This window comes from Hippopotamus amphibius, chromosome 9 (assembly GCF_030028045.1).
Source record: "Hippopotamus amphibius kiboko isolate mHipAmp2 chromosome 9, mHipAmp2.hap2, whole genome shotgun sequence".
Taxonomy (NCBI): Eukaryota; Metazoa; Chordata; class Mammalia; order Artiodactyla; family Hippopotamidae; genus Hippopotamus; species Hippopotamus amphibius.
In genome coordinates this window covers 88,966,683-88,979,931 of record NC_080194.1, presented here as the reverse complement: position 1 = coordinate 88,979,931, position 13,249 = coordinate 88,966,683, and the positions used below count along the sequence as shown (strand labels likewise).

The following is a 13,249-nucleotide window of genomic DNA, read 5'->3' as shown; positions in this document are numbered from 1 at the left end:
CAAAACTGTGGGGAAATCCATCCCTCTTCCCAGCCCGTTTTCTGCCTTCTCGCTCCCTGTTCTTGCTACTCCCCAGGGTCCTCGTTCAGCCAGTTCAGGCTTCCTGAGCCCCTGCTGATGCCCCACAGGCACATGGGGTGCATCTCCCCGCCCTCGGGTGTGGTGACCCCGACACTGCAGTTTACAGGGCACTTTTACTGACCCAAGAGGCAGGGACCCTACCTCTTGGGTCCAGGAAACTTCCTCCCCTGAGGTTAGCTCATCCGCAGCTGCCCACGTCACTCAGCATGTAAGGGAAGCCTGGCATTTAGACTTGGGGTTCAGGGTTCCAAGTTTCAAACTTTTTCTCCTCCCTGACTCAGGCTGCTCATACTCTGTCTGGAGGGCTTGAAAAAAATCCAAGAGGTCACAAGCTGGTCTCTCGGCCACCAGCCTTGGAGGGACCCGTGTCCCAGGGCCCAGCCAGCTAGGAGGAAGGTTGTAAGATGCCTCCTGGAGAGTGTTCTCGACAGTTTAGGCTTTGAAGGGACAGAGCCGATTGCCTGTGGTGGAATGTCACAGTTCAGTGAGGAACTTGCTTTGCGCTGGGGCCATGGGTTGTGTTCCAGAGCCTGACATCACTTCTCCCACGAGGAGGAGGAGTCTGCATCTGCCTGCCTTCCTGGCCCTCCCCTCGGGGACCCTGTACAGCGTGGAGCCTGTAGTCATTCACACTCGGTAGGTTCTCTTGTCATTAACCCAGCAGTGTGGCCCCCTCCTCAGATGGCACGTTCCCCAAAGACAAGTGTCTTCTTCTGTTCTTCTGCTCCTACCATCTCCTCCCCAACTCCCCAGTCTTCCCTTCCCCAGAGCCTGCAAACATCCAGTTAACTGGATGTATGTTCAGGCTGAGCCTTGTGGGCAGATTTCACTCAAAATTCAATTCAAGAAATATGTCTTGGGGGCCTCCTGCAGACTGGGTCCTGGCTCTAGACGTGATGCGGGAGATAGAGATTGAGGCCCTGTGTTCTTGCCCTAAGCGCTGGCAGCTTAGCAGGGCGGTGAAAATATGGACAGACAGCTGCACGAGCCCCTCCCCTGCCTTTAAGGCCCTTTTCTGGTTTATTGCTTTCTGCCCCCTCCCCCGATGTGTGCTCCACACTCCCCACCTCTTAGTCTTTGCCCCGGAAGTTCTTCCTCTGGAATGCCTTCCTCCCTTCCCCAGCTGCTCCCCTCCCCCGGATCCAATCTCTATCCTTCAGTGCTGAATCCTCCAAGAAACCTTTTCTTGGTCACCCAACCAGATAAGGTACCTTCTCTTTGGACCCCCCAACAGACCTCGTGGCCCATCTCACTCAGTTTCATGTTACCTTTGTGTCCTGTCTCCCCCCCACCCCCCCCCCACTCTAATCTGTCACAGGAACAGGGTCTTGCTTATTGATGGGCTTTGAACTCCCCATGTACTTCATACATGCTCGTCATACTGAATAGTACAAAGTAGACTGTAACAGGAGGTACATCTGGGAAGAAACAATATCACGGGGGTCTTCCAGGAGGAAGTGACCTTCAACTGAGCCTTGCAGAATGGGCAAATCTGAGGGTAGTGGCTGGGTTCCTTCCACCTGCTGAGATAGACACCCTGCCCCCTTCTCGGCATTTCTCAGAGCAATGGAAGTTGCTACCTCCCTGGAGCAAAGATAGAAAAGGACACCCTTGAAGTCATTTGGGGCCCAAGGAGGTGGCTTGATGGTCCACTTTCAGAGGAGCCTTGGGCACCCTTGTTGCCTTGGGGTAGCACCTGGGCTCCTCAGGGGGAGTGGAGCCCAGAGACCGGAGGTGGGCCGATGGCGTCCGAGACGCGCCCTCACTTCTTCCTCCTCCTGCTTTTCTTTCTTCCTCCTTTTCTCCTTTCCTCCTCCTTTCCTTTTCCTTCCTGTGCACCCCTGTCCCGTCCTCTCTCTGCCCGCTCCCAGCTGTCCTCTGCCCTGCTGTTTGATGCCGTCTCCGCTGTGGTGACCGCGGTGCAGGAGCTGAACCGCAGCCAGGAGATCGGCGTGAAGCCCCTGTCCTGCGGCTCCGCCCAGATCTGGCAGCACGGCACCAGCCTCATGAACTACCTGCGCCTGGTGAGGGGCAGCGGGGCCCTGTGGGCCGCACCCAGCCTGCGGGGGCGGAGGGGGGACACTGTTCCAGGCCCTTCACCTCCAGGCCTCCCCACGACATCACAGCCCTGCGTAGAACAGTGGTCTGCGGTGACCCCGTTCAGGGGATCACCGGTCACAGTTCCCTAATCCCCCAAAACCACTGAGAATCCGTGGCAAGTTTGTTTACAAGGCAGTGGCCTTGGAGCCTTAGATTGTTGAGGGGGTCTCTGGATTCCAGGCTTGGAACTTGACCCCTTGGCTCAGAGGTGGTCCCTGCAAAGCTCTGCACAGGTGGGGATGGGTGGAGGATTCTCTTCAGCCATAGACCGTGGCTCTTCAGGGAGTTGCAGCTCAGCACTTCCGGCCTGATGCTGGAGTCCCCCAGGGTTCTCCCAGCCAAGCCGCCTATGGTGGGATGCATGTGGGTTCTAGCCCACGAAAAAGCCATCTCCCGTCAGAGAAGCCTCGTGCGGAGCGGCTGGGATTTTACATTCAGAGTCAGGTCATCCTGACTTCTTGCAGCCTAGAGGTGGGCGAGCAGCTCCCCAAGGAGGATAAATGCTATTCACAGCCAAGGGCCTGGAGGAGGAGTTCAGGGGATCTGAGCTCAAGCTAGCATCTCAGCATTGAATTGGTTTATGCAGCAACTGTGAGGTCATTGAGTGTGGGGCATCCTTTCTTCCTCCAGCCCCGGCCAAATCTGAATTGATTCCAGAGACATCACTTGCATAGTCTCAAGCTCCTGTGGCCCAGAGTTGGACAGGAGAATGGATCTTGATGGCTTCCCCTCTCTTGGGCATCCTTAACTATCACAGTGGAATGCTTGCGTGGGGCCACGTGGAAAGCGGGGCCTATTTGGTGCTGTAACTCACTCTCTCTTGGACAGGTAGAATTGGAAGGTCTCACCGGCCACATCGAATTCAACAGCAAAGGCCAGAGGTCCAACTATGCCTTGAAAATCTTACAGTTCACAAGGAATGGTTTCCGGCAGGTAAGCCTCGCCCGGCTGCCATGGTGGCAGGTCCCTCCCCCTTGTTCCTTTCTCTGTCCCCAGCCCATTTCTCCTTGGCACTCAGGATGGCCTCCTGCTCTCAATCGTCCCCAAGAGCAACAGGCTGTGTCCAGTGCAAGACTCCTGGCAAGTCCTGGCTTCCCCCCTTCCTGCACCAGGATCAGCCAGTGTGGGTCAGGGGCTGCAGCCCCAGCAAGATACCAAGAGGGAGGCAACCGTGCTTTATGGGGGGGAGGGGAGAGACGTGGCGGGGGGGGGGGTACCATATAAGGAGGGAATTCCCAGACCTTTCCACTATTTGATTATTTTTCTCTCTGAATCTCACCCTAATCCTGGAGCCAGTGTTAGATTGCAGGTTGCTTGCTGGTTATGTACAGATCAGATCCCATGGGGGTTGAAGAATCCCTTCAGTGTTCAGTTCTCTCCTGTCAGCTCTTTTCTGACCAACCCATCCCCACCCCCCTGCAATGCCAATCACACCCCTTGGCTGCTCCCTGTCCACTCCGTCAGGTCAGGGATGCTTTGTCCCCTGGAGCTCTTTTCAACTCCCCCCTCCTTTCTCGTGCTCCTCCATTAACCTTCTCACTCTCCTTTCCTCTGATTCTCTTACATCAGAGGAAACAGGGATTCTGGCAGTCACTCCAAGTGCCTCTCTGAAAATCTCCCAACCTCCTCATCAACTCTTTACTCTTAGTGTATGCTTTCTCCAACCTTAAAAAGCCTTAGAAGTAGGAAACGATGCACTAATTAGAGCAGGAAGCAGACATATTGAAGAGCCTCCTAACTATCAGAGTGGCTGACCAAGGAAATGTACCACTGAAGGGGTCGCAGAATCCCCTTTCTAGGAGATTATGAAGAATCATCATCTTCTTCACCACCACCACCATCATCACCATCATCTTCACCACCATCATCACCATCATCTTCACCACCATCACCATCACATCACCACCACCACCATCTTCACCACCACCACCACCACCATCACCACCACCACCACCACCATCTTCACCACCACCACCATCATCACCATCATCTTCACCACCATCATCACCATCATCTTCACCACCATCACCATCACATCACCACCACCACCATCTTCACCACCACCACCACCACCATCACCACCACCACCACCACCATCTTCACCACCACCACCATCACCATCATCTTCACCACCACCACCACCATCACCACCACCACCACCACCACCACCACCATCACCACCACCACCACCACCATCTTCACCACCACCACCATCACCATCATCTTCACCACCACCACCATCTTCACCACCACCACCACCATCACCACCACCACCACCATCACCACCACCACCACCACCACCATCTTCACCACCACCACCATCACCATCATCTTCACCACCACCACCACCATCACCACCACCACCACCATCACCACCACCACCACCACCATCTTTACCACCACCACCACCATCACCATCATCTTCACCACCACCACCACCTTCACCACCACCACCACCACCATCTCCACCACTACCACCATCACCATCATCTTCACCACCATCACCATCATCTTCACCACCACCACCATCTTCCCCACCACCATCGTCGTTATCTTTAACTTATTAAGCTCTTACCATGGGCCATTTACCACATGAAGTGTGTCATTTGTATTTTCTCCTTTAGTCCTACAAAGTAGTTACATTTTATTAATTCCCATTTTACAAGTGAGGAAATTGAGGCTCCAGGAGACTGACTGATTTGGCCTTGAACAATGCAGTAATGGCGGCTGATTTTGAACTCAAGTACCTCTGACTCTAAAGCCCAAGGTCTTACCCATTATGTGGTTAAGATATATGTGTCAGAATCATCTTGGTGATTTGTTAAAAATGCAGATTTTTTAGACTCCACCCCACAAGGGTCTGATCGGGTGGAGCAACCAGAGGGCCCAAGAACTGATGCGTCATCAGGCACCCAAGGTGATCCAGGTGACACACGGGGCTGAGCTGGGAGGGCTGTCACATCTGCATCCTTCCACTCGTCCCTGTGTTGGAGGGGCCCCGATTCAGCCCTTCTCGTGGGATCCAGAGGAGTTCCTTCTGGGAGACGGTGATTATGCTGGGCCACGAGGCCGGGTCCCCCTTCTTGGAAAACAAAGTAAAAGACAGGAGTCCCAGACCAATAAAGGAGCTACGTTAACGACTCCTCATAGCTCAGGGCTGGAGCTGCGTGATCTTGAAGCAACCGTTTTTCATAACTTCCCAAATGGGGTTGGGGGGGGGTGGGGTTAGGTAGGTGGCCAGAAACTACAGGATGGAGGATCACAAAACGGTCATTTCATGTATGTAACAAATCACATACTGAGCCCATCCTGTGTGCCGGGCACCATGCTGGGCATGAAGAAAGCAAGACTGGAAAAGGTGCAGTCCCTGCACCCAGAGAGCCCACAGTCTGGCGGGAGAGGCTGACACGGAAAAAATAAGTGCAGTTTGAGTTATTAAACTCAAATCGTGCCCTTGGGCTCATAATTCCCAAAACCAATGAAGCCGCCTGCCTGTAGGAAAATTGTCAGGCAGACTTCCCGAGGCCCAGAGGGGGATGTGAAGTAAAGAACATTTATTCATTTTTTCAATATATATATTCTGAATGCCTATAATGTGCCAGGCTGCCTTCTAGACAGAGGTGAAAAATCGGCTTAGTGTCTGCTTCTGTGGAGCCTGTATTCCAGTGGGGGGCAGACAGGCAAACAAATGCTATCTAATACATCAGTGGAGGTGAGTGCTACCGGAAAAGTAAAACAGGCTCAGGAAAAGGAGGGGATGGAGAGATGATGGGGAGAAGCAGTAGTTAGGGGAACATCTCGCACACCAAGCCCAGACCCACTCCATAGAAAGCCCAGGCTCAGGCTTTGAAAAACTCCCCTTGGCCTTCGGCCCTGCTTCCTCATGCTCCCTGGGAAGAGCCCACTTCCTTCAGGCGACACTTGCAGTGGCAGAGTTGGCCGGTGGCCCCGATCCCACCCTCCACTTGCAGAACAGCTCGTTAGGCTCGGAGCATCTCTTCACCTCACCTCTGCTTCTCCATCAGCCGCCACTCAGGCTGGCCTTCCCAGCTGCCTGAGTCTTTAGGAAACAAAACTGCCAGCCACCCGCACCCATCCCTCAGCCCCAGCCCATTACAGCAAGAGATTCTGCTCCGAGGCATCCTACACAGCAGCTGCTGCCCCTCCTTCCCAGCACACATGATTGGTGGAGGGTAAGGCTTCTCAAACCCAGGAGTGTGCAAGAATGGCCAGTGGTGCTTGTCTTAAAATGTATGTTCCTAAGCCCTACAGCTATAAATTGAGTTAGTAAAACTGGGAGCATTTTTACTGATGCAGGAATCTGCATCTTCTTTTTTTCTTTTTTTTAATTAATTATTTATTTTTGGCTGCATTGGGTCTTCGTTGCTGTGCACAGGCTTTCTCTATTTGCGGAGAGCAGGAGTTCCTCTTCATTGCGGAGCCTGGGCTTTAGGCGCGCGGGCTCACGGCTTAGTTGCTCCGCAGCATGTGGGATCTTCCCGGACCAGGGCTCAGACCCGTGTCCCCTGCATTGGCAGGTGGATTCTTATCTGCTGTGCCACCAGGGAAGTCCCTGCATCTTCTTAACTAGCACCCAGATAGATGATTATCATGCTGGTGGTCCACAGGCTATCCTTTGCCAAATATTCTATTATGCACAGAATTTCTTCTTGACCTCCCTGCGTCCCACCCCCATCTTTCTGAGCTAAGTTGAATGGAATCTGCTGCGGAAGTGACCATTAAAGAGGATGGTGTATTTGACCTTCAGCTACCCTAAGAGACACACATCCTTGATTACACTTATGAATTGAATCACAATCATCCTCTTTATTATCCATTTTTCTTAAACAAATCTGGTGATCGTCCTGCTGCTTGCCTGTCTGGCTCACGTCCCGTGAGTAGCAGTGAAAACTCCACAAGCTGGATCATGGGCACAGATGTAGCTCTGCAGCTCTGGGCCCCAGTTCCTATTCCAATCACCAACCCAATCTTTGCCTCTTGACAGGTGTCCTTCCCCTGCTTATTACAGGATGAAGAAATGGTTTGGAGACTGATAATTGATTGGGCTTCTCTTCCAGGGTAGGAAGAATGTCAGCATCACTGCTCTAATATTCTCCCAGTTCCATCCAAGGTGATGCTGGCAGGGGAGGGGACAGTGACAAGGAGCAGGGAAATAACATCTCTTGAGGACGTGTTGTGTACCAGACACCACATGAGCGCTTTGCACAGGTCACTTTTGATCTGGAGGGCAGTCCTTCAAGGTGGATAAACTCCCATTTCACAAGTGAGGAAACTGAAGCTTAGGGATGGTAGGGAACTTGGCCCAAGTCCACAAGTAGCAAGGACTCTGGACAGAGCTGAAATTCACACTCAGGCTTGTCCAACTCCCAAGCCCATGCTCACGGGTCTCCCCTTCCTGCCTTTTCTCACTTTCCTGGGATCCCTAAGCCCCCAAATCAAAACACCTTGCTGCACCTGCTCCAAACCAAGACAGCGCCTGGTTCTGGTGACCTGCTGGGCTGGGCTTTCTTTAGTCATGGCATCTTCTCATTTGGATTTAGTTTTGTTCTTTCTCTTCCTGTCTGGGCGAGTGACTACTAAGAGCTGGATTTGATTATTTAGAAAGCACCATGCAGGGACCCAGTGGGTTGTAATTGGTAAAATGTCTGAACCAAATACCACATTCCCTGCCAGTGGCTGATTAAGGGATTATTACCATTTTAAAAATAGTCTTTTAGAATTTAGAGTTATTTTTTACCATTAAAAAATTACTGTTTTGATTCTGTTTGGAGAGGGTTTTCCATCTTGCAATTCTGTGGAGCTTCGACTGGAGCCTGTTTGGGGGAAAATGTTCTCTACAGTGTCCTAAAAGTGACCTTTCTGAACCTGGACCAGGTTTGCTGGCTCCAGCCCCCAGTTTTTGCCTGTGTGAGATATCCCATCTCCATCCCATATTCTCCCTCCCCATCCTGCAAAAGATGTCCTGGGTGGCATTGGAATAGTATAATCTCCTTTCCTAATTTGCGAGAAATCAGATTTGAAAGATGCGAGGGGAAAAAAAAAGAAGCACAGCTTTAGAGGGCCCTTAATTTCCTTCATTTTAACTTGGTTTAAAGATCAGAGGTGCTGAGCAGGCCCCTAGTGACTTTGTTAGGGCTGTAATAAGATGAGCACACCTTTTATCTGAGGATCGGAAATGGCTTAACAGGCTCTAACTAAGCCTTCGGGAAAGGGAGGAATGAGGCCGGGAGTGTGTGTTGGGGGGTTGGGGGGGTGGTTATCTCCAGCCAAAGATGCAAATGGAAACTTTTCCACTGGCTCACTGTATATCGCAACAGAGTACCTCAACTTTCTTCCTCGGTGCAATGAGGATGGTAACCCCTCAACATCTGGCCTGACTACTATGCTCAAGGATTATTGAAACTAGATTTGCATAGCACTCTCTTCTGCTTGTCTGTGGTTAGAGAGAAAGCTGGCTCTGCTGACATAATAAGCCTGGCTACCATTTATTGGTTGTCTCCTACAAGATGCACTGTGCTGGGTGCACTTAAAATTGCTCGTCTTTTTATCAACCATGCAAGTAAAGAAACTGAGAGTCATGGTCCTCATCCATTCAGCTAGTGAGTGCCAGACTTAACAACTGAGTCCAGGTCTAGCTGTTTTCAAAGTCCCTGGTCTTTCCACTCGGCAGAATTGCCCAGAACATGCTGGAGGAGACCTTTGAGACCTCTGGTCTAATCTTCCAACCCAATGCAAGAATGTTTTCCACGCATCCCTGAGGAAAACAGCCACACAGCCTCTCCTTGAGTGCATCCTGGGCTGGGGAATTTACCGCCTCCCCAGGGGCACATTCCAGAATCTTCCAGACCCTGAGTCAAAACCTGCCTCTAGTGCTGCTCCATTAAGCAGCCCAGGATCATCAGCTTTCTCTTTTTTTTTTTCTTTTTTACCAGCTCTTCAAATATTTAAAAATAGTTTGACTTCCTGTCATTCATTCATTCTCTCCTGAAACTTAGCATAAAATTTTTTTGAGCAACTACTTCGTGTCAAGGGCTGGAAATGCAAAATAAATGAGTCATGGCTCCTTCCAGAGCTCCTAATCTTTGGGGAAAGGCAAAAATTGCAGTCAGGCATCACTGTCCAGTGCTTGAGTTGTTCTGCCTCTCTGATTTTTTTTTCCTTCCCCAAACAGCAGCCCACAGCTGTTCCCAGTGCAACACAGCTGACAAATCTCTCACCATGAATGCTTTTTGGTTTTGGGGGCTCTATTAAAACTCAAGGCCCAAAGCGGGGGACCAGGCTCCAGATGGGGCAAAATGACGTAGAACTGAGAGCACTGGGGACTTTCACCTTCCTCACCACATTAACTTGCTTACTGGAATTAGTCTTCAAATTTTTTTTTATAAATTTATTTATTTATTTGTTGGCTGCATGGGGTCTTCATTGCTGCTCGAAGGCTTTCTCTAGTTGCAGCGAGAGGGGGCTAGTCTTCATTGCAGTGCACTGGCTCTAGGCTCGTGGGTTTCAGTAGTTGTGGCTCACGGGCTCTAGAGCACAGGCTCAGGAGTTGTGGCGCACGGGCTTAGCTGCTCTGCGGTGTGGGGGATCTTCCCAGACCGGGGATTGATCCCATGTCTCCTGCATTGGCAGGCGGATTCTTAACCACTGCGGCCCCAGGGAAGTCCCAGTCTTCAAATTTCTGATTCATTCTGAACTCTGGGCCTTGGAGTCTGTTAATTACCCCTCTTGCCCCCACCCCCTAACCCCCGCTTCCAAAATACACAGGGTTATTTTCACATGAATTTTTCATAGAAACCAGCCCTGAGCCACCTTTTCCAGTACCATGGGTCCGTTTAACTCTGTTCCCATGGAGATGGAGATTGGCAGAGCTGGCCAGGGGTGGGCGAATAAAAAGCATTGTGAACTGACAGCCATATTTTGTTTTCCAAAGCTGATACAAACTCAGCTTTCCAAGGGCCTGATTTCCTGGAATGACTTGAGTGCAGTTTCAACCAGAGGCAGGAAGATGGACAAGGTGGCTTTTGTGAGTCACTCCTGCAAGCCAAGGGTTCAGGGATGCAGGGTCTTCTGCAAGGTTTGGGGACTCCATCTCCAACTTCCCAAAGTTCCTGCAGGTCCCACCAGTTGCTGGGAGGACAGGATGCCTCTCTTTGATCTCCCATGCTGCCCTCCTCCCTGACAGAAGCCCCCACACAGGCACGTCTGCCCCCTTTCTGCGGAGGTCTGGGTGGGATGGTCCAGTGTTTGTGGCCATAGAGCTTGCTTCGGCTGCACCACTGAGTAGTGTAAAGACAGCTACACTTCTCATCATGACCCTCTCAGCCAAAACACCAGGAAGTGTCTTCTGCTGCTTTGATGGCAACTTTAGCCGACCTGCTGGGGTCTGTTCCCCCTCCAGATCGCTTCTCCCACTTGAAAAGCAAAGAATAGAAAATCCTAAAAACACACTGCCAGATGATGGTCTGTGGTGCTGTTGCCTGCACGTGGCATTGGGGAAACAGTGAGGAGAGAGACACCCTCTCCATGGACATGTCACCCACCCCCGGCATCTGTGCCCTGTCCCGCACCCCTCTTAGCACGAGCCTCTGGGACAGCTCAGTCCCACCTGCGCTAATGAGAACAGCCGTTAAGGCTCAGACAGGTTGCCAGTGGGGCAGGCTGCTGGGAGAGTGCCATGATTGCTCCTGTCGAACACAGTTTCAATCCGAACAGGAAGTTTACCATGGATATGCAGATCCTTTGGAGCTGCCTTTGTGGGTCCTGGCTCAGATGCAGGAGCAGGGCTTGATTGCTGGAAATCAGGAGCCTTGCGTGCCAGCTCCCTGGCTGGGGGACGGAGCTCACGAGAGAGGGCCGGCCGGGCGGCTGCTTGGTGGGCCATCGCGGTGGCTTGGCTTTTGGTGAGGAAATTCTGAGGCAGCAGGTTCCCCAGAGGCAGGAGGCGAGAAAGAGATTGGTGGTTTGGGGGCTGCTTTGAAGGTTACAAAGAAGTCACTTATTCCTTTTATTTTATTTATTTATGTTTTAGAATTTTATTTATTTATTTATTTACTTATTTTCGCTGTGTCGGGTCTTCATTGCCGCGCATGGACTTTCTCTAGTTGCAGCGAGCAGGGGCTATTCTTCGTTGCGGTGCACAGTTTTCTCATTGCGGTGGCTTCTCTTTTTGCAGAGCACAGGCTCTAGGCACGAGGGCTTCAGTAGTTGTGGTGCACAGGCTCAGTAGTTGTGGTGCACGGGCTTAGTTGCTCCACGGCACGTGGGATCTTCCTGGACCAGGGATTGAACCTGTGTCCCCTGCATTGGCAAGCAGATTCTTAACCACTGCACCACCAGGGAAGTCCTCACTTATTCCTTTTAATTAAGGAGCTGGGAGAAAGTGGATTGGCCTAAGGTTTAAAGTAGTTGACAATATCTCACAGAATATCCTACACTCTTAGGGCTGGAGGAGACCTGAAAGATTATCAAGTTCAACTTTCCCACCAGAGAAGGCCAACGGGAACATCATTCCTGGGCTGAAAACCCATCATGGTCCCTGTTTGCTTTCAGGGTAAAAGGCAGCTCCACAGCAAGGCTGTCATGCACTGGGACCTGCCTACCTTGAGCCTCCTCCCACGCCATCCCCCTGCCCCAGTGATGCTACAACACGCCAGGCTGTCTCATGCCCAGTTCCTGTGTCCTCACCCCATTTCTCACGTGGCCACTCCTGCTCGTGTCTCCAGAGCTCAGATCAGAGACCCCTTCCTCAGGGAGCCCCCAAGTACTCCTTTTATCTGCTCCCTGTGCCTGCCTCTACTAGAGCGTACTCACACTGCTGTCACTCCAGGCTTGGGGACTCCGTGAGTACAGATGGGCACCATCCAGCTGGGAATAGGGCTCAGCATGGGCAGGAGAAAGGATGCACCAGTGAACGAGGGACTGGGGTGTGCAGAGCTCTGGGCTGGGACCTGGGGAGTGTGCGGGGAGCCTGGGGACCGAGGATTTTGTCACGAGAGTGTTCAAAAGCCACCGTTCCCCATTTGTCCAAGGGAGCAATTCCACATGACAAGCCTCCCCATTGGCAACTGGAATTTGAAAACTGGAGTGGAAGTTCCCTCCAAACATTGATGCGTTTCTCCCTTTCCATTTGCTTTCTGATCTCTAACAGCAATAGTCCTCTGGTTAATTAAAAGTCTATCAAGTGCCTCCTCCTGTGAGGGCATCTGGCTCTACTGGCCACCCCCCAGGATGACTGACAGACAATGGGCAGATGAGCTGGCTGTGGAAGGGTGTCACCAGGGGCTTCCTCTCCTTCTGCTTCCCTGGACCACAGACTTCTGGTTCTTTCTCCCAAAGCACAGGGACTTCCTGCTTATCAGCTTTGATGGAAAAGTCACTGACTGCAGAAGCTTATTCACACATCAGCCAGCAAACAAATTAGAGCTACTTAAAATTTCAAACAGGGGTGGGGACTGCTTTTGGGCAGAGGAGCAGGGTTTTAAAGGGCTGTGTTAGAAATCTATTTCTTGTAATATGCCCCATCACGCATCCTGCCTGAGCTCAGCCTGGGAAAGTTTGCCAGTTCTGAATGACTGCCTCCTGCGCCTCTTCAGCCGGCTCAAGGCTGGGAGAGCTGCTAATTTAGTCTCAGGAAGCAACCCGCATCAGTCAGCACTGATGAGACATGGGCAGGTTCCAGGGCAGGAATGTGAGGAGTGCAGGCAGGCGAGCCAAGGGGAAGGGAAAATCCAGGGAGGTGAGAAGGAGCTGTGTGCGGGGCAGGCACCGTGGGGACGTGGAAAGGCTCGGGCCAGCTCTCGTAGCTCCCCGCATTCCGTTCCTGGATTGCATCCTCAGTAAAACAGGAATGATGGTCATCACAGCATCTGCTTTATGTGCATCATCAAATTATTTTGAGAACAAAATGAAATATTTTTTGTAGATGTGCTTTGAGGATCATGCAAATTTTAGTTCTGCTGTCTCTCATGGAGATGTCTGTCCACATATTTCTCCCTTTGCATGTAGTATTCCTGGGATCTTGCTTCTCGCCTGGTTCAGGGCAGACAGA

At 51.7% G+C, this 13,249-nt stretch overlaps 1 protein-coding gene across 1 annotated transcript in view; it reads left to right on the top strand.

Annotated features, from left to right (window-relative positions):
* Positions 1–13,249, top strand: part of GRIK4 (glutamate ionotropic receptor kainate type subunit 4) — a 309,408-nt gene that overhangs the window by 197,362 nt on the left and 98,797 nt on the right. Inside the window, exons 8-9 of the mRNA XM_057748949.1 lie at positions 1,953–2,105; positions 3,010–3,114. Of these exons, the coding sequence (XP_057604932.1) occupies positions 1,953–2,105; positions 3,010–3,114 (258 nt within the window). The remainder of the gene's footprint in view (positions 1–1,952; positions 2,106–3,009; positions 3,115–13,249) is intronic.